This window comes from Hemitrygon akajei, chromosome 10 (assembly GCF_048418815.1).
Source record: "Hemitrygon akajei chromosome 10, sHemAka1.3, whole genome shotgun sequence".
NCBI lineage: Eukaryota > Metazoa > Chordata > Chondrichthyes > Myliobatiformes > Dasyatidae > Hemitrygon > Hemitrygon akajei.
This window is the reverse complement of record NC_133133.1, coordinates 144,824,542-144,844,102: the sequence shown is the minus strand read 5'-3', so window position 1 is coordinate 144,844,102 and position 19,561 is coordinate 144,824,542. Positions and strand designations below refer to the sequence as shown.

The following is a 19,561-nucleotide window of genomic DNA, read 5'->3' as shown; positions in this document are numbered from 1 at the left end:
GTCTTATACAACTTCAACATAACATCCCACCTCCTGTACTAAATACTTCGATTTATGAAGGCCACTGTGCTAAAATCTTTCTTTATGATCCTATCTAACTGTGACGCTATTTCTAAAGAATCATGGACCTGTATTCTCAGATCCCTTTGTTCAACCACACTCTTCAGTGCCCAACTGCTCACTATGTAAGACCTACCCTGGTTGGTCCTCCCAAAGTGCAACACCTCACACTTGCCTATACTGAATTCCATCTGTCATTTTTCTAGCTGGTCCAGATCCCACTGCAAGCTTTTATAGTCTTACCCACTGTCTGCTACACTGCTAATCTTGGTGTCATGCACAAATTTGCTGATCCAGTTAACCACATTAACATCCAGATCATTGATATAGATGACAAACAGCAATGGACCCAACACTGATCCCTGCAGCACTCCACTAGTTACAGGCCTCCTGTCAGAGAGGCAACCATTTACTACCACTCTCTGGCTTCTCCTGCAAAGCCAATGTCTAATCTAATTTACTACCTCATCCTGAATGCCGAGAGTCTGAACTTTTTTAACTGCCTCAAAAAATTCCTTGTCAATGCCTTGCTAAAGTCCATATAGCCAACATCCACTGGCTTGCCTTCATCAACTTTCCTAGTAACATCCTCGAAAAACTCTATAAGGTGGGTTAGACATGACCTACCACACACAAAGCCATGCAAACTATCCCTGATCAGTCCCTGTTTATCCAAAAACTCATATATTCAATGTCCAATCCCTTAGAATATCTTCCAATAACTTTCCCACAACTGATGTCAGGCTCACAGACCTATAATTTCCTGGTTTATTCTTAGAACCTTCCTTAAAGAGCGGAACAACATTGTCTATTCTCCAATCCTCCAGTACCTCACCTGTCACTAAGGATGATTTAGAAATGTCTGCTAGGGCCCCTGGAATCTCTGCACTTGCCTCCCATAGGGTCCAAAGAAATAACTTGACAGGCCCTGGGGATTTGTTCACCCTAATTTGCCTCAAGACAGAAAACACCTCCTCCTCTGTAACCTTTATAGGGTCCATGACCTCGCTGCTGCTTTGCCTCACTTCTGTAGACTCTGTGTCCATCTCCCAAGTAAATACAGAGCAAAAAATCCATTTAAGATCTCCCCTTTCTCTTTTGGGTCCATGCATACATTACCATTCTGACCTTCTATAGGACCAGTTTTGTTCCTTGCAAACCTTTTGCTCTTAACATATCTGTAGGAGCCCTGAGGATTCTCCTTCACTTTGTCTGCTAGAGCAACCTCATACCTTCCTTTAGCTCTTCGACCCCACCCCCCCGATTTGTGTTCCCTTGCATTTCCTATACTCCTCAAATACCTCATTTGTTCCTACCTGCCTATACCTGCTATGCACCTCCTTTATTTTTTCTTAACCAGGACCTCAATATCTCTCAAAACCCAAAGTTCCCTAAAGCAGTTATGTTTGCCTTTTATTCTGTCAGGCGCAAGCTTTGTACTCTCTAAAATGCCATGTTTGAAGGCCTCTCACTTACCAAGTATACCTTTGCCAGAAAACAGCCTGTCCTGATCTACACTTGTCAGATATTTTCTGATGTCATTAATGTTGGCCTTTCTTCAATTTAGAATCTCAACCCCAGGACCAGACTCATCCTTTTTTCCATAATTATCTTGAAATTTATGATCACTAGATACAACGTGTTCCCCTACACAAACTTTTGTCACTAGCCCTCTCTCATTCACACTCTCTTGTATTAATTAAGGAAACTTTCCTGAACACATTTGACAAATTCTATCCCATCTAGTCCTTTTACAGTATAGGATTGCCAGTCAATATGTCACAACAGTCTGCAATCTCTCTACAAATTTGTTCCTTTAAATCCCACGGACTGTTGTGTGGTCTATAGTATAGCCCCATTAACATGGTCATACCATTCTTATTCCTCAGTTCCACCCATAAAGTCTCACCAGACAAGTTCTCCAATCTGCCCTAATTGAGCACTGCTGTGAAATTTTCCCTGACACGTAACACCACCCTTCCCCTTTTAATCCCTCCCGCTCTATCACAACAATGGAAACCCAGAATATTGAGCTGCCGTCCAGCCCCTCCTACAACCAAGCCTCACTGATGGCTACAAGTGTATCGGAAGATTACCACTGAAGGTACCCCTCCAAGTTACACAACATCCTATATCTGCAGTCCTTTACCATCACTGGATTGCATCTTTGAAGAACTGCAGTGCTTCAGGAAGTTGATTCACCATCAATGTTCCAAAGGAAGTTAAAGGTGGCAATAAATGATGGTATTGTCAGCAATCCCATATCCTGAAAAATGAATAAAGAAAATATTTTGCGTGAGGCATTGGGATCTTGTCTTATGGGGTAATATTAAATGGGACAGTTTATTAAATCCCTTTTGGAAATCCAAATTTACTATATCCATTGATGTCCCATAGAATTAAAGAATCATATAGCACAAGATTGAGGACATTCAGCCCAACTCATTCATGCCTATCTCAGCTAATCCCATTGTCTGCTTTAGGCTCATGTCCCTCTATGCCCTTCCTATCCAAGTACTTGTTCAAGTGCCATTAAATGTTGTAATTGTATCTACATCCACCATCTCCTTTTCATTCCAGTCAATCGCCAGCCTCTTCATGAAAGGCATAACCATTTTATCTCCTTTAAACTTCTCCACGCTCAGCTTAAATCTGTGCTCTCTAGTGTTTGATTCCTCTGCCTTAGGAAAAAAGTTTGACTATTTCTCCTTTTTTAATTTTATAAACCTCTATAATGAATCCCCTCAGCCTCCTTGTTACATGTTCTGTCTAACAAATTTGTGAAACACAATTTCCCCTTCATGAAATGAAGTTGACTCTATTTTCTGTTACTACCTGCTGAATAACAGTTTCTTGTATTTAGTCAATAATAAATGTTAGGCCAGCCAGTCATAGTTTCCTTTTTTATCCTTTCTTGATTTGTGATGCCACATCTGCAGCTTCCACAAAATGCAAAATATTAACAAACAGATTCATCAAGTAATTAGGACGGCTGGAATAAGAGTTTTGCTGCTATTGAGAAAGGTTCCTAGTTGAATCACAACTGTAGTTCTTCTAGGTCTTTGAATAATTGTCTGGAGATGATGAAATATGGATTGCTATGTAGATTCTGGTGTCTTACCCCTTCCTTTTCAGTCCTGATGAATGCTCTTGGCTGGAACTGTTGACTGTCTATTCATTTCCATGGGTGCTGCCTGGCCTACTGTTCCCCTAGCATTTTGTGTGTGTTGCTTAATATGTTGATTTCTGGAATGAGGAGACTGAGCTACAAAAAGAGATTAAGTAATATTGTCCAAACTTTTGCTGGAGTTCAGAAGAATGGAAAGGTGATTTCAGAGTTTTTACAAGTGCTAAACAAATTACCCAACCTGTAATTTGCATAATTGGAAATGATGCTGGCAGGGTGTTAAGTGTGAATGGTTGATAATGCCATGTACTTTGATGCTCGCAGATGGAGTGGACATGAGGGTAGATTTTTACAATAGCAACTAATGCTTTACATTGATTCAAACTGATCTAGAAAGATAGAGCACCACATTATTTACAACTTACTTAGAGATACAGCACAGACAGGCTCTTCTGGCCCACTGAACTGATTTAACCCCAGCCTAATCACACAACAATTTACAATGACCAATTAACCTACTAACCCGTATGTCTTTGGGAGGAAACTGGAGCACCCAAAGGAAAACCTCACACACACATAGGCAGGAACGTACTGACTTGCTTATAGAGGACACCAGAATTGAACTCCAAATCTGATTCCCAAGCTGTAAACACGCCATGCTAACCCCCACACTACTGTTCATTTTATACAATCTTTAAAAGCCCAGATGTAGTGAACAGACAGCTTGTGTTGGGCTGGATCTTTTTGAAACGGGTCTGCTGCTTATGAACCTGATGCACCCTACACTTAGATAAGATTTGAAAGGCCTATCCAAACAATTCACTGCACCTTGAACTCCAGCTACATGGAACTATGACCAGGGTACAGATGACATAATAAAAGAGAACTTTCTCCAGAGGGTCTCTTCAGATTTTCATGGCAGGCAAAACTGATAAAGGAGTTTTGTCAGTTGTAAAATTATTTTGATAGCTTTTAAATGTCTCTACTTAAGTTAATAATGCAAAAAAAATTTAAAATGTTAGTTAAAAAGCCATTGAAAACAATAATCTGAAGTTAATTATTAAAAAATCATTACCTTTCCTTTGATTTATGTAGAATCCCCATTGAAATCGATGGGATCTCACATCCCAAGAGGGCAGGGTAGGAGTAGCAATGGTTGTCAGAGTTTGAACAGAAGTAATGACAATTCTTAGTCATACTGATTGTCTCTTACTGTTTGGAGGGATGGTCCATGGATTCTATTGTCAGAAAACTATCAGCTAGATTATTGTGTCTGTTTATTGGGAGTAAGCAAGCCAGGGTTCTATTGGGAGAGATTAGTACTCCCATTATGCATACTAAGTGTGGGTAAAGAATACCAAAAGGTTGTCATCTTAGATTTTCTTCATTGATTTCACAGAGCTATCTGCACGATTTCAGTGGCACAAGGTTGGACATAGGACAACTAATACCCTGTAGACTGGAAGCAGAACGTGACTGTTTGAAAACAGATGAAGGATTAGAACACAATCATTTACTTGCATGGGTTTTCCCACAATTTGTTCGTTTTCTGTTTTTCTTTCTTTAATCTGATAGTTCTATTTCTTATCTTCTCATTATTTTTGTTCTGAAAGTTCTCATTTAGTACAATGCAATTATGGTTAAATTCCATTTTGGTTTTAGCAGTCTTTCCCTTATATAGTGTAACATGTGGCATTGATCAATCCTTAACGTGCCTTGTTAATGAAGCCACAAAATACTTCCGAAACTTGGCTGACTTCTACCTCTGTATCCTGTTTTGTAAGAATATTGAAACTTCTCAAATTACATTTTGCAGAATAGCATGGGAGCAATGTTGTCAAATAAAGCTGAAGGAGATCCACTGTGAAAACGGTATAAAGGTGGCCAGAGAAAATCAAGTGTGCACTGCATTTAATACTGTCATAGGACAATGCAACACTGGTAAGGTAATGCAGATTTTTTCCTCGCTGTATAAAATCACTGACAAAGAAAATAGTTCATTCTTATCTGCTTAGACTAATGATCCATGCACAATTCTGGGCCTTGGGTTTCAAGACTAGTGAGCTTCTAATACTTGCTGGTCTGCTTCCCAAAATGGATATCAGCATTGGGCTGTTTTATCATGGATAACATGAGGAAGCAATTAGGAAATGTGGTCCATATGTTAAAAGATTTTGTGGGTTAAATCAGGTAATGAATGAATAGAATATAGTAACATCTGCCTATTTAACACACACTTTTAATTGAATTCATTAATTACCACCATTAATTTTTCTTGTGGAAAATCTTGTCCCTAGCTCAAATTGGCTGTAAATGGGTTGGATTTTAATTTTATGCCCAGTCACACTCTATCCTTCCTTCATGAACTAATAGTTAAAGTAAGATAATGTATATATTGTTATTTGTACTTTTACAGGAATGCTGTCAATGCTGTCTTCTTGGCAAAGAAGCTAAAATCAAAAGACACAGTTGTGAAGCAAATGAAGCTCTGGGATACCAGTGTGGACAAGCTTTCAGAGCATGCTGTGTAGGAAATCAAGAAACCACTGGCACTTCAGCCATCAACAACCAGACAACAGTAAATTTAATCTCAGGTACACACAACCAGAGTCCAGGTAAAATTCAGGACTGCGCCACCATCAACCTCATCCCCTCTGGAGATCTCCCATTCACAGCCTCTAACCTTTTTTTAAAAAAAAAGTCCAGTCCTGTTGAGGGGTCTTGACCAAAACTTCAACTGTTCATTTCCCTCCATAGATGCTGCCTGACCTGATGAGTTCCTTCAGCATTTTGTGCGTGTTACTGAAAATCTCCAGCATCTTCAGAATCTCTCCTGTCTCTTATTTAAAACTAATAAGTGTAGAAATATCTTCTCTCAGAGGGTAGTGAATCTCAGGAATTCTCTGCTCATCCCCCCCCCCCCCAGGAGAGCTGGCCATTAGTTATATTTAAGGCGGAGAAATATAAATATTTGAAAGATTGAAGGTTGAGGGAAACTAGTATTGAAGAGAGATTGATGCCATCATAGATACTGAATGGTGGTCTACTCTTGTACTCATTTTCTTGTGTGTTCTTGCGTGAAAGCAAAATATTAACTTTTAAGCTTTAATGCAGGGTCTGCAAGAAGTTGCTGAGTAATTTTGAGCTGCTTCTTTGCTTGTAACATTATTGCATATGGTATGATGTTCAATATTCTGAACCACACTTTAGGAAATGAATGTATTCTGGACTGCCTTTTTGAGCTTTGAGGTGTTAAACGAGGCTCTAGTTTGACTATTACCATTATTAAATGGCCGCAGAGATCCAAGGGCATTTTTTGTAGAAGAGCTGGGAGTTCTCTTGATAACAATGAAAACATTCTTCCATTAAGTTAGGCCCAAATTAATTCATTTCATTAGCCCAATACACTGCTGCATTTCCCTGTAACAGCAATTACTGATCAGATGCAGGCATCTCCCATGAATCATTTGATGTTAAGCACCTCTTGCAAGTCCAAATACATTTTTTTGGTTTATTGATTAGTTTGTAAATGTATTAATCAAGCAATGAACTAAAAGCAAGCTATACCCCCTCAAAATAATTATGAACACCTTTTAAAAAATCAATTCACTCATTCTACTTTACTTAAAATTCTCAACTAGTAGTCTTGTGATTGAAAAAAAACAGTGAAATGCTAATTATGGGCTCCACTGTATCTGTCTGCATACCATGGAATGATATCTGGTTAACAAGAGATACAATCGCTAAGTCTATTGTACTGATAATAAATGACTGTTCTCAGAGTCAGACTCAGTGGTACCATTTTCTGTGCTACAGAATCATCTGCTTATCTTTTGGTGGGGGTAAGCTATTTTTTTTACAAATTGTTCATTCTCTTCTGTTGGATCTCCTCTAAGCCCCAGCCAGAAGGGCAGGTGAGGATCACACTCCACCTTTGCCATCTGGTAACACAATTATGTGACAATTGCCAAGGGCTGACCTTTACAGTCTCCAGACAGAAATTCCCAGACAGGGCATCTATTGAAAAAGGAGTCTTGTTGTCTGTTTGTTTTCTCTAAGTAATGATCAGTGAATTAAACATGTGCAAATTAAAGTTCTAAAATTGTCATCAGTGGCTTTTTCTTTTTGTTATAAGGAGCTCTGATGTATAATGACATAGAGCACTCTTTGGCTTTCTATCACACACCTTGCAGTCTGAAAACGGAAAAGCAGATGACCCACATAAAGAACAAATTCAGAAGTACATAGAACATATAAATAATTAGAATCCTGTTCCAGTTTAAGAACATTTAAAGACCAATATTTACTTGGATTTTGCAGTCAACAGAAAATAAAATGCACCCAAAAAACTTTTGAACAGAGATTTTCTGTCATTGGGTATCAAACACCACAGCTAATTTTACACAGGATCTGTGGTAACCTTGAACCAAAAAATTCAGCAAGGCTTTTCAGTTAACTACATCAAATAATCCTCACTGTGGCATGTAGAACCTAATTGAGAATTTAAAACTTGGACTGCTAGCCTCGCGATTTTGTTAAGATCAAGCTCAAAACTGAAAGCATATTTTGCAAACTACCAATTGTTTTGAACAATGAATTGCAGATTAATTTTGAACAAAGGACTGCAGATTCTGGGGGAACTCAGCAGGTCAAGTGGCATCTATGAATGGAAGTGGACAGCCAATGTTACAGGTCTAGACCCTTCATCTAAACTGAAAGACAGAGGGCAGAAAGCCAGTACAGAAGGAAGAGGTAGAACAAGAGCTTGCAAGCAAACAGTGGATTCAGGTGATGGGCAGAAGGAGGAGTGGGGAATGGAAAAAAACACCAAAAGCTGGGAGGTGATAAGTGGAAGCAACAAAATCTGATAGGAAATGAAAGTATGGAGCATGGACTCAAGTGAGGGAAGTTGGGAAGGCAGATAGAACAATGGGGGAAGGGAACCGGTGTGAGGAGCTATGTGGGTTATAATCATAATCAAAGCATACATATTATTATCACGGTATCTCACCATATGCAACCCTGAGATTCATACTGTGGGTATACTCAATTAAACCATAAAAGAATCATTAAAAAACTTCGGCATTCAACCAGACTGCAAAAGACAACAAACTCTACAAATACAAAAGAGAAAAAAAAACAATACATATAATGAACAGGACCCCTTGAAGTGAGTCATAGATTGTGGGAACAGTTCAATGATGGGAGAAGTAAAGTTGAGTGAAGTTACCCCCTTTGGTTCAAGAGCCTGATGGTTGAGGGATAATAAGTGTTTCTGAACCTGTTGGTGTGAATCCTGAGGGTCCTGTACCTTCTTCCTGATGGCAGCAGCGTAAAGGGAGCATGACCTTGGTGGTGGGGTCCATGATGGTGGATACTGCTTTCCTGCAACAACGCTCAGTGTAACTGTAATGGAATTTTACAGGTAATGGACTGGGCCATATCCACTACTATTTGTAGGATTTTCCATTCAAGGGTATTGGTGTTTCCACACCAGGCTGTGATGCAGCCAGTCAATATACTCTCCATCACACATCTATAGAAGTTTGTCAAAGTTTTAGATGTCATACCAAACCTTTGCAAACTCCTAAAGGAGTAGAGACACTGCTGTGCTTTCTTCATAATTGCACTTAATTGCTGGGCCCAAGGTAGGTCCTCTAAAATGATTATACAGAACTTAAAGTTACGGACCCACTCAACCTCTGATCCTCCGATGAAGACTGGCTTATGGATGTCTGATCTCCTTACCCTGAAGTCAGTAATTGGCTCCTTTGTCTTTCTGACATTGAGTAAGAGGTTGTTATTGTGGTGTTGAGCAGATGGAGTGCATGGAGGAGGGGTAAAAACAGGGTGACGGGGAGCTGGGGTGAGTGTAGGAAGAACTGGACAGATCAGGGGAAGCTGAGAGGTCTGTGAAAGTTTGTGTTATTCATTTAATTCCATTAGCACAATGGCAGCTGGCAGCTGTGGCAGGAGGGTAAAAGATAGCTCTGCCATTGTCTGTGACAGCTCTGAACAAGGGACCTAGTCAGAGGAACATGGTTAAGTCCCAGTATAAGCTCAGTGTCACAGTACAATATCTGCCCTAATATTTTTTATAGCTGCAAGTGGATTGATAATTTTTTTTTCAGAATCTTATGCCAGGCTATATTACAAGCTGGAGAAATAGCAATCTGATTGCAAGCCTCTCTATAACCAGATCATCTTTGAGATGTGGAATGCTCTCTAGCAAAAGATGTTCATTTATATCTTTCTTTTCCAGATCATGAAATCAGAAAGTTACCAGCAGAACTGGAGGATCCATTCCTGAATGACCGATGTAGAGGTATGGAAATTGCCTTTTAATCAAATCACATTCACTTAACAACAGATGAAGTGCACATTTCTCTTTTCTTTTGCAAACCCGTGACACTATGTAGGGAAACAATACAGTTTTCAATAAATAATATTTTGGACATATAAAACCAGGAGTCAGCATTTAATTATATTCCATGAAATGGGTGACTTAAAGAGGAACAGAAGAGAACCGTTTCATTATCTGTTAAAAGGAAATCTATACATTTGCTCTTGCTTCTTAATACCCTTAATTTTATGACTTACAAAGTTACTGGAAGAGATGAAACTGAGGAGAAACAAAATCTGAAACTTTGGGAGATCCGAAAGTATATTTAAAGTGGAAGTTAATAGGTTCTTAATAAGTAAGGCTACATCCACACTACGCCGGATAAATCCGTAACCAAAGCTTTTTCTCTTCGTTTTTACCCTCTGTCCACACTAAAACGATGTTTTTGTCCACCGAAACCGGAGGTTTTCAGAAACACTTTGTGTGGGCGGGGTAACCGGAGACTTCTGAAAATGCTGTTAGACAGCAGCGCGCTAGTTCATTGTTTTCTTGAATGCAACCTAACAATTTCAGAACAGACGGCAATGAGACTGAAGCCAGAAGAGTTAGAAATGTACTCACCAAATACTTTGACCCATAACTTACTGAATAAATAAGTATACTGTACTCACTTTGCCCTGTTTTCTGTCCTTGATTGTATGAAGGTGGTTTACCTGTTTATGCAAGTACTTATCTGACAATAGATGTGTAACAGCCTAATGTAACATTGTACGGAAATACAAGATCACACTGATGCAGACATGTTTTATACATTTAACAAGGTGCTTTATTAATGCAACAGAGTTAGTCAGTTTTTCAATGTTCGTCATCAGCTGGGTCAATCTGTCAATGAACTCTCTGTCGATTGCCTCCATATGCTCCAGTATTTGTTTGTTTTTTAGTTTTAAGTTCTCCTGCGTGAGAGCCTACAGCTGTCCATTGTTTTAAGTTTTTCTAGTCTGTAACTACACAAATGCGCACTTTTACGGTGAGATTCAACACCAAACATGTCGCTTGTTTTCGGTAGATGTGTCCTGCGCATGCACAGGAGGAGGAGATTCGCCGAAATCTCCGTTTCAGTGTGGATAGAGATATTTTCAAAAATGCATAGTGTGGACGCCTATCGTTTTTACGCGAAACCAGCATTTTCAAAATTATCCGGTCTAGTGTGGATGTAGCCTAAGTGTGTCAAAGGTTACGAGGAGAAGGAAGGAGAATGAGGTTGAAAGGGAAAGTAGGTCAGCCATGATTGAATTGCAGAGCAGGCATGATGGGCTAAAGGGCTAATTCAGCTCCTAGGTCTTATGGAAGTAGAAGGTCAATTAGCCAGCAGCTTAGAAAAGAGATGGGCTCACTGATATTTATCTTCAAGAGATTCATTTTCCACCTCCCTACATATAAAACCTGGCATATTTAATTATTATGTCTACTCCATCACCAGGAATGAATATAGGCCATGGGAAACACAAGAAAGAACATGTTGACATCAAAGTCAGCATTGTACTTAAACAGAGAAAGTTAGAATGAGGAAGTGATTATTTATTCAAAAAGGACAACATTCACTTCTGGTTAGGATCTTGGCAGATGGGAACTCATTGCACATTGTACCCTATCTTCCTTTTCATTGGAATTTTCATAAAATTATCATTAAGACCAAAGAGAAGTAATGATAGGTTTCTTTATATAAAAGATACTTGAAGGATGGAATGTATTGCCAAAGGGGATGATTTCAAAATAGATTAATGTATCTTCTAAAAGAAAATTGAATAAATATTTGAAATGAATAGTGCACAGCTATGAAAACAAAGCAGGGCAAGAAATTAGTTTTTAATTGTTCTCGCAAAGAGGATGTAAACAACAGTTTTGCATTATTAATATCTATGAAAATAATAAATGTAATTATGGTACTTATTGAACAACAACTTCTAACATCCATTGTTCTCAACCATGCTGTGCTTTAGTTTAAGTTGTGTTGTTGTAGTCCTTGCAGATAGAGTCAGTATGGAAACATTGTAAACTGTGATATTTACTCACTAGATTTCCATTAAAGATGCCATAAAAATAAAAAGTTAGGGCTGATGCATTAAATAATAATAATTTTTATTGACTTGATCATTATTGATAACCATTCTTGATCAACTAAAATTAATTTTAAATGTTAATCAACAGGAGTGGAGTTTCAATTCTACTGAAGTTAACTAGTATTGGAGAATTTAAAAGATGATTTTTCTTTACCACCCTCTCTCCAAATCTGAACTACCTTTTAGTGTCTTTATTACTTTGTGCACCTCATTTGTGAGTTGTGCTTCTTATTATTTGATTATTACTGCTTTACTCAGAGAGAATCTTGCATGCTTATTAGTTTTGCATGCTTACAGTTTCAGACTATAAGATGTGCTCTAGAAGGCGGCATACTAAATCAGATGCCCGATTACTGCAAGCCTGCATTCAAGAACCAGTGAAGATTAAATGCCTCTTAATAGGGCAACAAAATAAGAAGGGAGTAAAAAGCTAGCATATGAAACAGACGTACACACGGGTCTCCTAGTGAACTGCATTTAGATCTCTTGGAATAAAGCCCAATTAATGGAGTTTCAACCTTCTCAAGTACTCCCCTTTCTGTCCTATGTATGAACGAAGGAGCTTCTGTGGATATATCTAAATAAAGCTCCTTGCTATAATCATGAGAAATCTCAAACACCTTTAGAGTCTATGTATTATCTGCTGCAATCTCTGTGAATATGCCTTAATTTCTGAATTTCTCATCCTTAAAACTTTGCAGTGGTATTTACTGACATCTAATGGCAAGTTTTGGGCAATTGCAGTACTCTTACATAATTTTCTTCATGTGTAATGTACTTTCTTTAGATCTTACAAATGTGATCAGTAGCCAGCTACATATCTTTCATTCCATCTTTTGTCCTTTATCAACAAATAACATTCTTGATATCAATTCCATTTTTAAAATTCTATATACTACATTGTTGAAACCACTTCAGAAAACTTCGTTGTGTTTTTATGAGTATTTTTTGCTGGTTTCATTCCAACCTGTTATCGTGTAAAACCTTCTAAGACCTGAATTCCGTATCTTCAAGCACAACATTGTAGACAATATACAAGAAAGAGCTTTTTTTTTATGGGTAGGCCAGTTTATTTTTAGCTTTCAATTTCCCCCATTTCCTTACAGCCTCTTCTTGTTTTTCTTTGAATTTTCAACTTTGTACATCCCCCTGAATCCCTGCCAATGTATTGTTAGTGAACAAAATCTGCTAAGGCAAATTAACCACTGCCCTGTGCTTTGGGGAGCTTTAAAGAGATCGGGCTTCCAATGTGACCGTCTGAGCCATACTTTTAGACAAAGATTGTTATGCATGGAGCATAGTTATGAGACTTTCTTTGTTCCTTTACGAATCATTCCTACAAGTCTAGAAACTGACATTAGTATTATTTAGGGAATTTAATATAATTAGCAACTATTACAGCAATATAATTATAGTGTTGGTAAATACAGGTTTTGCAAGCCAATTTATATATGAGGCAGACTTCAGAGATGATTGCTTGGTATTCATTTGATGCAGAAGTTAAGTTCAGGAAGGTAATGGTGAAAAATATATTTGGTGATTTGTATCATGGATCAAGAAAGTCATTTAAGATATTCAATAAAGGTTAATGAGGCCAAAGTAAAAATAATGCTATATACTGTCATTTTAAATTATGCAGCTCAAGACTATTTCTGAGCCAGTATTTATAGATTAAATCTAAAATCATCTGTCAAGTTACTGATTTACACAAAGCTTTGGGGAAGCTGGAGTCAGATTACACTGCCATATGCGTAGAATCAAAGGAAAGTGTGATATGAAGAAAGTCTGCTGCATTATTAGCAATTTTTCTGATTTCATTACCTTTCTCATAGGAGGAGGACCCTGTCAGCAGCGTTGCACCGATACAGGGACAAGTGTTAACTGTTCCTGCTACGTTGGCTACAAGCTGAATGATGACCAGCGAACATGTGAAGGTATTGTCTTTAGGCTTTTGCCAATTACAGTCTTTCCCAAAAAGATCAACAAATTGTACTCATCAGAAAGATTGCAAGTAGTACTCAGAAACTAAAGGGCAAAATATAATAAATATCTGGATGTATAAAAATTCAAATTTATTACACTTGTCACTGGTTTTCAGACAATAACAATGAAAATCTGCCAGTTATTGTGTGTCAGTTTCTAATTGGTTTCATAGTTCTATCTGTTTTGATGGTATAATCTCTGTAGTTAATAAATGAACTCAAGACACTTAAAAAAGTGACTATCTTTCCCTCTCTACACAGTCCATATTCAATTTTACAGTAGTTCAGTAACACAGTTTTACAATAGTTCAATAAAACAATTTTTTGTATAAGGAACTAATCTCTGTGACATTATCACTGCAGAAGGTAGGTGAAGACTTAATTTACACACCTCAAACTGATCTCATTATTGCCACTTGAGTGGCATCAGCTAAGTGCAAAAGAAGATGTAATTAATGCATTGACCTCCAATATGTACATGAACATGTTATGGAGAGCATTATATCATCTTGCTTATTCACTCAATGGCACATTCTTCATATTGAAAACTTTGGAGCACTGCTACATGGGCAAGAACTTCCCTGTGGATCAGCAATAATGATTACAGAAGCTGGGCATGTGGCTGGTTTACAACCTGCCTTGCTACTTTTTTGGGACAGACAAAGAACAACAGATGATTGTGATCATTGCTGGTGGGATTGGCAGGGATGGGAGACAGACCAAAGTCCTGTCCCAGAGCCTTTCCCAGAAGGTTTGCTGAAGGACCCTGAAGATCTGCCTTCCTTTGGTTTTATGCATGTGTAAGTTCCTTGGAAAGCATAATTTTATTTTGCTACTCCTGAGCAAAGATGAGGATAATTTCTCCATCATGATTCCATGAATCAGACATCAACTTTGGCAATTTTACGCAGGCAATTTAATTTAGAAATCCCAGTTTCCTGCCAGGGATTCAGTGTTTATCCACCTAATATTTTTGTACTTGTATTTTAATTCCTTTAAATATTTCAAAATAGAAGAAATATTAAAACAGAGTTTTCTAAAAATCCTTATGATATTTCTGTACCTACCTTAATTTAACAAGAATCTTCCAATCACTATTTAGCACAATGTCAAATTAAAATATGTTCCCATAAAGGAAGTCTGCTGTATTTCTTTATGGGAATTACTGTTCATGCAAATCCATTAAGAAAGTAGAGGAAAATCGAAAGGTTTTTAAATTTTGTTGATATCTGTATGTACGCAATGTGCGCAATTTTTGTAAGTATGCAATGAACAATATTTATTTTATAGTTGACCACAAATTGTGAGCAAATGTTCCTTTCAGTGAGGATTATTACCATTTAATATGTGATACAAATTCTTAAATATTTCTCTACATGTTAACTTTCTGGAGATTTGCAGCACACTAAATATACTATGCAGATCAAAAAACAAGGTGAGATTATTACAAATCTCTTAACATTTTGTATAATTCAAAATCAGCAGCAATGAAACAGTAATTTGCACAAATATGCTTCAAAATATTCTGTCGAAATGCTGAATATTCAAGACTCAGAAAGATATTGAGATTAGCATTTCATTTTAGGATGCCAGCTTTGGTAAAGTTGCCAAAGATACTCCTGTACCCTAGCTAATGTTCTTGCTAAGTTCATCAAATGAAATGTATCCCAAAATTCCTGGTGCTGTGGTTATTGCCAACAATATTTGTGCTTGGATGGAGTCAGGCACAAATTACAGGTCTGCTGAAATGCTGCCCCCTTTAGACAGAATCTTTAAATGCCAGTTAAGATAGGTACCAATGTGTCTATTGAGACCACTGCAGTGATTTCCAGCTATCATTGTGGGATTTTACTATCCAACTTTTACTCACATATAAGTAATGTCTGCACTTCAAAAAAAAAAATTCGGTAGCATCTCAGAGTATGCAAAACATTTAGTCCATGTTCAAGTTCTTTTACTTAAATTATTTAGTTAAATGTTTATTTGTATATATGCATCTAAGTGGAGTGAGAATTTAATTCCTTTTGAGAAACCTTACCTCTCCAATGGTTTAACAGATTATAGAAAGGTATATAAAAGGAAGATTTGCTTTCTGCATTTGCTGTTGGTTGGAGTACAAGGGAGCTCTACAATTTAGCATACATAATAGTATGCCGTCTTTTGTTATCCAGTTAGAAAGTTTGTACTTGCATGAAATATAGGTTAGAACAGGGTTGTGTGTGATCCTCTCCAGAAAGCATCCAATGCCATAACTCAGTTATAAAAATTAGCAATGTGGGCAAGGTAAAGTGACAACTTCTTGCATCTATCAACACAACCTCAGAATGAGTACAGCAAAGACTAAAATCCTGATGAGTTACTTGTTATTAATTACAGATATCAATGAATGTTTGTTGCTGATTCATCAATGCCAAACAGGAGAGCGCTGCATCAATAGTATTGGGTCATATCAGTGCCTGCGTGAGATAAGCTGCGGCACAGGATATGAACTGACTGAAAACAACGAATGCAAAGGTATGTAATAAATAGAAGTGAATGTGCTCCAACCAGTGATCCTTCTTCCCCTGAATATTTCTATCTCCCCATCATGCACTCTGTAGCTCAACTGACTTCTTACATGAGTTGGGCAATAGAGGCAAACTCGTACAGGAAAGGCCTGCACCCAGGACTTTGGGCCTTGGGTGTGCACAACACCGTGTCACTGCTGATGCACAAGATTGCACAGGCCCTGAGGAAGCATCTTGCCTTCCTCAAGTTAACCTTTCAACTAAATACTGGGTTATTATTTGAGTGGGTGTAAAATTAAATGATGTATTTTTATCTTAATTTTCTCTTTCTGCTCTTTTACCAACGCCTGGCTTGGTTGCAGGAGAAAGGTAAAGTGATGTGGCGTTGGTGATGGGAGGAGGAAAAAATAAGAGGTGCACAATTATGCCACCTAACTCTTGTACATTAAGTTAAGAAAGGAGGAAGTGGAGAGTGAAAAGGCAGACTTGAATGATGGTATTTCTATTTAAAGTGACATATCTGCATGATGGCAGCTTGTGGTTGAAAGATTACCTTTTCCTGGGTGATATAATGTCAATGAAAATGTTTGGGTGAAATGCATTTTGTTTGATTAGCTGATTATGTGTTCAAGTTGAGATATTTGAGTGTGACTTGCAACAGAGTTAATTGTGTGAATTTCTAGTAAAGCATATATATCATATGAGTCCTGATGAAGGGTCTCGGCGAAATGTCAACTGTTCACTCTTTTCCATAAATGCTGCCTGGCCTGCTGAGTTCCTCAAGTAGTATTATGTGTGTGTTATGTCGGATTTCTAGCAAATACAGAGTTCCTCATGTTTGGGAAAGCACAAGTCCTGACTAACAGAGGTTGTTGGTAGCTGGGGTTGTGTTTTAGTGTCCAGAGTTCAGGGGTAATGGTGCGTTGGTTATGGATTTCAAAATGACTTCACTGACATTGCCTATACCTGGGAACTCAGTAAACATGCAATACTCCATCCTGACACTCAGGTCTTGAATTTTCCCTTTGACCCTTACACTGTTTACTTCCACTGCTTTTGTTTTTTATGTTTGCATCCTCCTGACCCTCTGCTGAAACAGGCTTTACTGCACTCCAGCCAAATGTAGTGTCAGACAACCATGGAGCCCATTTTTTACCTTATGTCGTGGCATATTGAAATTCTCCTAGGCTAGAGTGAGTTTCACAATGTCTACCAGACCTACTGCCGCCTTCTGTAAGTCTCCTTCACCAGATGCAGTGTGGGTTTTATTGTTTCGAGCTGGTCTTCCTGTAAATGAACAGTGAAGTTCACACCAGCTGAATACCATAATCACAAGAGTGATTAGGCAGTTGAAAATAGAGTGTTATTTGCATCAGAGGTAAAGCACATGGATTATCACAAACTTTATATTTGTATCTGGGGCCATCCAATTTACTCCCACATACATCTGCAAATGCGTGGCTGGCTAGTTGTGACAATAAATTGAGCTACTCCTCATCAGAGCAGCATAACTGATGGCAACTTCGGCTGGACCCAACACTTGCTCAAAATGGCACTGCTGTGAGATTATTGGAATCATTACATTAAATATCACCTCTGTCCTTGGCTGTCCATCATTTAGCAAGTTGCACAATTTATTCTGGACTTCCTGTTTAATTAAATCTGACTTTTTTTACCCTAGCTGCTGAATAATTTGATCTTTATTTGGAATCTGATAGATATCGATGAGTGTGAGATTGGACTTCACAATTGCGGGCTCAATTTCATCTGCCAGAATACAAAAGGATCCTTCCGCTGCCGGCCGAATATCCAGTGTGGACCTGGATTCCTGCAGGATGCTCTGGGAAACTGTATAGGTATGAAGCAGTAACATATTTCTTGCTGCCTGGTATTTTCTGGAGTACGTTATCCAGCAAATGCTTTTCTCTTCACTTAAATGTGAGCAATATGAAATTATTTAAATAACATGCAGCCTCCTAATTAATTTTCTTTCATGAAATTCATAACTGCTGAGGAATCTAGGAATTATCTAAAAATTTGTGCTCGGGCCTTCAACAATGAAGTTTTGAAAATCTTATACCTACAAGAATTGGCAAAAGTTTAGAACTCTTCTGCAAATTCGTATGATGCTACTAGTCTATTGCTAACTTTAAATATAAGTTTGATTGTGTATTGTTAATAAAAGTTTTAAGAAGTTATGGGGAAATAGCATTTCATTTACAGATCAGCTGTTATTTCATTGAATTTGACTCAGAGATAGCCAACTGTGGAAGGCATTAACTAAACTTGTGCATTGGCAGTACAGTTAGATGTCAGTGTCAGATATCTATATTCATATATAACTCAGATACAATTAATAACTGCAGATGTTGGAAATCTAGAACATAGAGAATGCTGAAAGCACTCAACAAGAGAATCAGTATAGTGATGAGAAAACAGGATAAACATTTTAGTTAAGAACCCCTAATCAAAACGGAAAAGTAAGAAGACAAGAGTGTTTTAAATTGCTGACAGGTTGAGTAAAGAGAACAGAGGGAACATCTGCAAAAGAGTACCGACAAGGTTGTCTATGAATGTCACTTTAATGAGATGGCAGACAATCTGCTCTTGGTCATTCAGCACCCACCAGCTCGAAGGAACACGCACAAGAGGACAGTGTGAAAGGTCATGCAAGGAAAAATGGTGACCTGGACACAGAAGTGAGATTTGATCAAAGCATTTCCACTTCTTACCTGCTCAGTCAGGACTTCACATGTTGTCTAGTGTCTTGGTGGCAGGACACACTTAAAAGATGAAAAAACATGGACAATGCCATCTAAGGCTTCTCAACCCCCAGTGTTGGGATCAGAGCTGCCTGCCTGTCCGTGTGGTGTCTGGTGAGTCCATTCCATGTAGCACTTCAGGAGGATGAAAAGAACGTAGCAACAAGACCTCATAGTTTGCCTTTCAGACTGTTTATGTTTGTTAACACTGCTTTGTTAATTTGAGTATTTATGCTCAATGTCTGCCAAATGACTAACTAACATTGGAAAGATAATATGACATACAGGTAGTCCCCGAGTTACGAACGTCCGACTTACGGACAACTCATACTTACGAACCGAGGAACGTGAACATCGTCTGTCATTTTAAGTCAGATCGCAACACCGTCCGCCATTTTAAGTCATTGCCGTTGACACTATGTTGAGTGTTTAACTTTGTATTTGGCTTAAATTTTTCTTAGCAAAATTCACCCTGACCCCGCACCCCCCCCCCCCCCCCCCATTCCGGTCGGCTATGGCGCAGTGAGATCTGCGCCGGGCTAGAGAACGGAGGTTCCCAAGTTCAATTTAGTGACAAACCACTCCCGTGCCGGGTTGATGTCAAACCAGTGACTCACGTACCAACCATGCCGGGTTGATGTCGAGCTCGCAACGCGACCA

The 19,561-nt window shown here is 38.3% G+C and overlaps 1 protein-coding gene across 2 annotated transcripts in view; it reads left to right on the top strand.

Annotated features, from left to right (window-relative positions):
• Positions 1–19,561, top strand: part of fbln1 (fibulin 1) — a 117,725-nt gene that overhangs the window by 21,642 nt on the left and 76,522 nt on the right. For both annotated transcript variants that reach the window (XM_073059233.1, XM_073059234.1), the window contains 6 exons: positions 5,004–5,133; positions 5,604–5,781; positions 9,450–9,512; positions 13,483–13,584; positions 16,009–16,146; positions 17,858–17,995. In XM_073059233.1, the coding sequence (XP_072915334.1) occupies positions 5,004–5,133; positions 5,604–5,781; positions 9,450–9,512; positions 13,483–13,584; positions 16,009–16,146; positions 17,858–17,995 (749 nt within the window). The remainder of the gene's footprint in view (positions 1–5,003; positions 5,134–5,603; positions 5,782–9,449; positions 9,513–13,482; positions 13,585–16,008; positions 16,147–17,857; positions 17,996–19,561) is intronic.